General features: G+C 42.6%; 1 protein-coding gene across 3 annotated transcripts; it reads left to right on the forward strand.

Annotated features, from left to right (window-relative positions):
• Positions 1-1,396: 1,396 nt before the first annotated feature.
• On the forward strand, positions 1,397-6,230 carry Speer4cl7 (spermatogenesis associated glutamate (E)-rich protein 4C like 7). Of its 3 annotated transcripts, none has more exons than XM_063278606.1 (5): positions 1,397-1,561; positions 2,638-2,797; positions 4,081-4,224; positions 4,858-5,020; positions 5,734-6,230. In XM_063278606.1, the coding sequence occupies exons 1-3, from the start codon at positions 1,480-1,482 to the stop codon at positions 4,193-4,195; spliced, it is 357 nt and encodes a 118-aa protein (XP_063134676.1). In that variant the 5' UTR covers positions 1,397-1,479; the 3' UTR covers positions 4,196-4,224; positions 4,858-5,020; positions 5,734-6,230. The 3 variants fall into 3 exon arrangements, with proteins under 3 accessions (XP_063134676.1, XP_063134675.1, XP_038954113.2); XM_063278605.1 differs by having other exon boundaries at positions 1,416-1,600; XM_039098185.2 differs by having other exon boundaries at positions 1,416-1,600; positions 4,858-6,230.
• The last annotated feature ends 962 nt before the right edge of the window (positions 6,231-7,192 follow it).

Below are 7,192 nucleotides of genomic sequence, written 5' to 3' on the forward strand. Positions count from 1 at the left end.
TTCCAATACACATTCTTACAAAGGTGCCTCCAAGGACTGTGAGGACAGCATTATCCATTGAGAATTGAGGTATGTAACCCACAACTATAGCTTTATCCACATCTACCAGCCATTTCAGATCGTTGCTGTAATATGTCTGACAATCAAGGACACAGAAAAATAACTTCATATAATACAAGGACATGGCAATCATATCCTGTGTCGTTCTGTATGTTCTGGATGAGGTTTGTTAAAATGACAATATTGCACAAAGGTTTATATAGGACCCATCAGATTAAGGGTCACTATGCAATGTCATAGCTAAAATGGCCTAGTCAGAAGTGACCACTGGATCACTCTTCTGTAAGTTCACATGAGAGGCTTGTGCTTTTTTGTGTTTTTTCTCTTTCTTTCTTTCTTTCTTTCTTTCTTTCTTTCTTCCTTTCTTGTTTGTTTATTTATTTGTTTATTGCTTTCTGTGTTGTCAGGAAGATAGTTCAAGTCATGGAACTGCCCCCAAAATCTGAGTTATGCATCTGATCAATTAGTATTAGTGTATGCATTCAATAGAACAACTTGTTTTTTTTTTTTTACTACAATAGGTGGTTTTGTGTTTTGTGGGCTAACCCATGAAGCAGAAGAGAAGATGCTCGTTTCTTGCTCTGTCCACTGAGTTATGTCCCTAGGCTTGTCCTACTCCTTTGGCTGCACCCCCCACATCTGCTGACCTTTTGTTTTTCAGATAGAATCCCATGTTAGAGCTTAGAGAGTCCTGTAAGCAATCTTGCTTTGGTAACTTAAGTGCAAAGAGGAGAGTCCCACACTCAGCCTGAGGGTGCATTCACTGGTGGATCCAATATTTCAGTTTCCTCTGCCAACAGATCTCCACATTGTTGCCAGGACCACAATGAATACAATTCTTTCTCCTAAGGAATCTGGTGGCAACTGTCAAATGTTAAGCACAAAGCTTCAGGTTGTACCCATAACACACACCCACATTGCAAACTACCCTGCAGGCTCTTTCTGGGTGTAATTTCATGCACCTCCACAGGATGAGACAGGAGACCTCTTTGGCTACTTATTTGAACTGGTGTGATTTCTCAATAATCTTTAATGGGTAACATTGCTGACTGAGGAGAATTTGATGTAGGATGAAACATTTCTGTGCAGGAATTCAGGAGGAAGCACTCATTTAGATACATAGCAATGACTTAGGTTTTTCCAATCAAGCCTAAAGCCAAATTTGGCTTTGGAAGCCTGTGGTGCTCAGTGTTTATGGCACAGGGAAGTCTCTTAAAAAGGGCACATCAACTTTTGCTCAGTACAGGGAGAACATTGGCAGGGAGGCAAAGTCTGTTATCCATGACATCAGCCATCCCGTCTTGGAAATTCTATTATCTCCTAGAGAGTCCTTGGAATTCCTGTGATGTCACCAGTGTTGTAGTGACAACCAGTTCCATAATTTTTCTCTCTTAGTGTCCAAAGGATATATCCACAGGCATGTTTGCCCGTCTTCGCAGGCACTTTGGGAGAGTTGATGTTGATGGAGAAGAGTCTAGAGTGAAGCAAACGAAACCTAAAGGTAATGATGGACACAGGACGTGGTCATGTGGAATGTGGAGTAAGTTCTGGGCAGTGTATGTTGAGCTACCTGTCAGGGGTGTGTGGGGGGGCCTTCAGCTGGCCTTTATACCAATGGGCCACAACCACTGGAACATCTCCAAAGATATTGAATTCCTTGATTATCACAATTCCTGAACATCAAGGTTTTCACATCATTAGTTTCTCCATAACCACATGGAGGATAAGGCAATGCCTATGCCATTATTCTGTGACCTTCTAGCCTTTAATTTTATAGTGCATTTGGTGTGTTAAATTGATATAATAACATCATCAGGAGTCATGGAGGGTATAACTTTTCTGAATTAAACAGGGAATCAATGTACTTCACTTTCATTGCTTCTTTAAATTCAGTGTCTATCTGACAGTAGTAACAGGGAGAGAATTGTGCTCCTGGCCATGACCTTATATTCTTAGAACTCCTCTGACTACCTCTGCTGACAGGGCCAACCTTACCTTCATATATTAGAGGTTCTGTGTGGCAGATATTTTTCTACAGTAGCCAAACAATATGTAGCAGGTAGACCAAGAAAGAGCCTGTAACCTATTGGCACTTCTGGGGCATTTGTTATTTCAGTAGGAGGAATTGATAAGTTTGTTGACCTTTTCCTGCCCCTGCATGACTTTTTAATCCAAAGTTATTGGACTATAGTAACAGGGTAAAATATCTGAGTATGCCTGATCACTCAAGTCTTTGTGGATGCTGAGTTGATGATCTGACTTCTGAAACCACAGGGGTGAGGGTCCTGAAACCAGGTTGTATCCTGTGTAGCTGTTAATAATCCTGGAGAAGGCATCTCTCTGTTACTTGAAAGCCTGTGTGGGCAGGCATAGGGAACACCTGGCTGCTTACATCTCTTGGTCTCTATAGAGTAGTGTGGGAACTGTGATCCACTTAGGAGGCCTCTTATGCATAGACCAAACTCCTTGCAGTGACACTGGCTTCCAGGCATGTTCTCCTGTTTGGGACTCACTGTGGTCTGTGTATGCTCTATGCATTCTCCCCATGCAGGTTCACTTGTGTTCTTCTACTTACAGAGGCCTACAGACAAACGTCATCCCCTGAAACTGTCCTAAACAAGGGGCAGGCCAACGAGGAAGAGGAGAGGCTGAATAGAGAACTGGAGCTAACTACCAAGGAGAGAAATGAGCTGACAGATCGCCTCCTTTATGTGACAGGTGGATCCATGAACAAGAGGTATGCACTGCTCCAAACGCTCTTGTGTTATTCACCGCTGTGTAATCTCATTCTCATCTTACCCTATTAAGGTAGTGGGATCTAGAATGCTGTGCCTCCCAAAAGACCTTATTCTAAACCTCATCTCCCATATAGAGGAGATTCAGAACCTGACCTTTGGTCAGGAGTGAGTTTGGAAATGGACCCTCTGATTCCTACTGATGAAAATCTGAACTTGTGATCTGAGTGAAGATTTCAGGGATAAAGTCACTGGAGCATGAGTTCCCAGTGTACATTTGGAAAGCCCTTGACAGGTGGTAGCTTTGCAAGGTTCTAGGTGCTGTGAGTTTGTGGAGAGTGTTTGTACTTGCTAGGAAGGTGACTGAATGCTATCATCTCCTGGCAGCAGCCTTAGGTGACAGGTCCCACATTGTTCATATCAATGCTTAACCAGAAGGCCTGAGGCTCAGGCCTGTTCCTTCTTTCTGTGTGCCTTACACTCTGAGACAGTAATGGTGCATACATTTCTACTGATTCTCATTATGCTCTTTCAATATTTGTCTCTCTCTCTCATTCTCTGAGTCTGTTTACTTTTCTTTTCTTGTGGGTGTGCCCCAGTTTGTGTGTCTGTGTGTACAAAGGTCTGCATGCATATGCACAATGTTTATATGTTTCTATGTCCCTCCACACTTGGAATTTAGGGGTCTGTTTTTTGGCCTCAGGATTTACCTGTACGATAGTTTCATGGAGGTGTGAGTCCTTTATTTTGGAAGCCCCACTTTCAATAGCACAGTTCTTTGCCTATGTGGTCACATTTGTTTGTACATTTGTATGCCTTGGGCAGATTATAAGTTTGTGGCAATATCTGGTCCCATCTCCATAATTATGTGTACTGTCTGCCTCTAGAATGTTAGTTATTCAGCTTGTAACATTCCAGTTGTCAAAACAGGAAGAATTAAATCAGAGGTTTCAGGGTGTGTGTGTGTGTGTGTGTGTGTGTGTGTGTGTGTGTGTGTGTGTGTGTGTGGTAGTGTCAGAGCTGTGGCCTAGGCTCTTGATAGCATAACAGGTTTGAATGCAGATCCAACCCTCCTGATTGAAAAAAGTGAGCCAGGGAACCCTTTATCTGGGTGCTTAGCTTCTGTTGTCCTGGGCGCACAATTTCAAGTTTCTGAAACTGAAGAAGATCCCAAAATGTAGAATTCAGAAAGTGTCCTTCCAGGGCTGGGGTAGTACAGGACCCAGCCTGAGTTCATATAATCCTAAATGCTGATCTTCTTTGTGTTCTATCTTCCTGGGGCCAGCCCCTACTTCAGGCCAAATCCATTTTATGAAAAATTGAAGATAAAGGAGAAAAAGGTCATGTCATTACTGCACAATTTAGACACAAACAACATTCAATATCGTGAGAAATTTTAGGAGCTCAAGAAGGAGACTAACTTCTATCGGTAAGTACTGGTCAGAAGGGCCCATCACTTGGGGAATGGCCATTTCTGCCTCTCTTTGTTCTGGACTGGAGAGCCTGCAGCTCTGAGTCCATCTCTTCTGCTGTTTAAAAATCACTGTGCCGTGGGTCTTTTGGACTCAGTTTCAGTTCCATAAGAGACTGTCACTTATCACCACAGTATCTATGCATCTTTAGAAGGCTCTGGATAGAAGTACACTGATTCAGGCATCAGAGTGTTATTAGGCCGACCTGGGCCTCTGGGGTCATAGCAGGTTTGACAAAGCTCAATGTGTGAACCACATGGTTAGCATGACCTTCCCTTGGTTCTATTGTCTTCTTGTGGTTATTTGCCGGCTACTAATTGATGTTGCCCTCATGCATTGGGCTTTCATGGATTTTTGTAGATCCCTTGTTCTTTTGGACAGACATGGACTCTTATTGGTGCTTGGGTCACAGAAACAATTTATTCTTTCCTGAATTGGCTGTTTGCCTTTTGTGCAGCAGCCTTACATGTATGGAGATGTATTCTATGAAGTCTTTATGAGTATCTGGGTCCCGGTGGAGTTTGTGGGATTTGGCAGTTGGAATAGGAGTAAAAGGTTTCAGGATCTTACTGTGCAAAGTGTGTTTCCAGCAACCTGCACAGCCGGCTCCTGATGGACCAGGCATGTATGAAGAAGAAGGTGGTCACATTGAAGCAGGAGTGCAAGGAGGTACAGCGATATTTGTTTGAGTTGAACCCGAATGATGAAGAAGAACGGGAGAAGACCAGCAACCTCCAGACCCAGCAAAATTTGGTAGGAACAAGCAGCTGAGTCAGATTAACAATGTCTGATACCATTTGCCTATTGGATACATCTTTGCTTTCCCCTATCATCTTTCTAATCTCCCGACACCCAATCAGTCACCCACCTCATGTGATGTAGTTATTCATTGTTCTGTCTATGCACAAGTATTCTGGGATATTAACCACTTTTCAGAAACTGAATTATGGGCAAGTATACTTTTCTGCCCTTTTTGAAACTGCAGTCCAGAAATGGTGACAGAGGAATAACATATCACATCACTGCATCTCCCTGTCACAGATTGGATGCTATGAGGAGTTTGGAACAAGTTCTTAGTCCTGTGACAAAGGTCATACAGGGGTCATGTGATGGTTGGAAGCACCTTGCAGGGATAAGAACCAAGTGCAAATGGCAAATGAGTCCTTGTCATTGGCTTTGATCAGGGTATCATGTGACCTTCTCCTTTCTTCCTGCAACCCAAGTAGGTCTCTTCCCGTTTCCCCGTTCTTGGTTTGCCCTGGTAGAGTCTGAGGAGCAGCTTGTTATCTCACAGTACTGTGAGGGTTGCTGGTGATGTTCCCCACCCTGCAAAGATATCAGCAATGATTTCAGTGAAAAGATCAGTGCTGTCTGTCCAATGCAGCTGAAGGGACAGAAGGCAACTTGACAGCTGGTATGCCTGTCCCCACCAAATCAGTGTCTTAATAGCTGCCTTCTTCTCCCAGGTCTCAGAAACTGCAGGAGACATGGAATAGGACGGATCCCAGGAAGACAGCCCCCTGAAGAATGAGTTTCTTTCTCAGGAGTTCCCTGTGACGACAATCCTCACAGTCAAAGACTTTTTTTGGGTGAATATTCTTCTTCTCAGTTAATTTCCTCAATGTTTAGAGACCCTAAATTTATGTATCTGTATGCCGGCCGGTCTGATTGGGGTCTTTCTCCTTTCTCATACCGACAACACCATTTGAGAGACAACTGAGGGGACTGCCTTTACATCTCGTGTTCTAGAGGAGAAACAGCACTACAACTTGTTTCTAAATGTTCATTAAGAAAATGCTGTTAAGAAATAGTTTTTGTTATGATTTTCATTGAAGTTTTCTTTTTGTTGTTTTATAGTTATATATTCTTGTTACTGTTTTTCATTTTTTCAACCATTTTAATTGTTCATTTTATCCCTGTTTTTTGTAAATTGTACTCCTTATGAATAAAATTTGATTTGTAACTCTTGACTCTTAAGACCATCTTCGTTATTCAAGGGTCCTTTCCCCTCCTGAGGATGTAGAACTTACAGCTAGATATGGATCTTTGCGTGGTCCAGTGAATTCAAAGCCACCAAGGGGTACACAGGGTGATAGTGTCTTTTGTGTGGATAATGTGATTTTTTTATGGACACACACTTTATGATGTAATCACTGCCATACTGTATCCATGCTGTCATGTATTCTGCTCATCCTAGTCTATATCAGTCTACAACACACATTCCTTATTGACTGTGTGCACCAGATTTTGAGTAACACACACTCATGCCTGTAGAGCTGCAGAAAGAATGACAACTTTCACAAAGGAATAGAGAAGTAAACCTAATCGAGAACCATGCGCCTCAGTTTTCCTTACAATACAGCATCAGTATTAAACCACAGAGATAATGACCAGCAACGCCATTTTGGGAAATAGGTTTTTGTAGGAGCTGTTTTACTTGATCATTCATATGCTGTGTTTTTTATTGTTGCTGATTATATTTATTGTTATCATTTAACTCAATGGATTTTTTTTTTTTTTGGAAATGTATGTCTGGGCCACTCCTGAGTGCATTTCCCTCATGATCCAAAAGAGGGAATAACAATCCCCGTTGTAGATGATTGTTAGGGACCATGTGGTTCTTCTGAGAGAGCAGCAGATGCTCTAACATGGGAGTCAATACCACAGCTCCTGTAGGTAGCTTTTGTCCTTCCAGGGCATGTGCTGTACTAGGTGGACACGATCACCTCCCATTTAGGAGAGAGATCTCAGGAGATATGTATGTACAGGTGGTTGAGCAGTGCCTGCTCAATGTGGTAGCTGCTAGTCATCCATACCGGGTTCTGGTGCCTCCACTGCTCATTGTGCATTCAGGATCATCCTCCAGCATCACTCAGTTTCAATTCCAAACAGATCTCTCACTATCAGTGATGATTATATAGACTA

Source organism: Rattus norvegicus, chromosome 19, assembly GCF_036323735.1.
Source record: "Rattus norvegicus strain BN/NHsdMcwi chromosome 19, GRCr8, whole genome shotgun sequence".
Lineage (NCBI taxonomy): Eukaryota > Metazoa > Chordata > Mammalia > Rodentia > Muridae > Rattus > Rattus norvegicus.

What these genes read in the sequence shown, in the direction of transcription:
- Speer4cl7 (XM_039098185.2), top strand. Translation starts at nt 1,480, where the DNA reads ATGTTTGCCCGTCTTCGCAGGCACTTTGGGAGAGTTGATGTTGATGGA. An exon ending in GTGGTCATGTGGAATGTGGA is followed by an intron (nt 1,601 to 2,637) that starts GTAAGTTCTGGG and finishes TTCTACTTACAG; the next exon opens with AGGCCTACAGACAAACGTCA. An exon ending in GGTGGATCCATGAACAAGAG is followed by an intron (nt 2,798 to 4,080) that starts GTATGCACTGCT and finishes TCCTGGGGCCAG; the next exon opens with CCCCTACTTCAGGCCAAATC.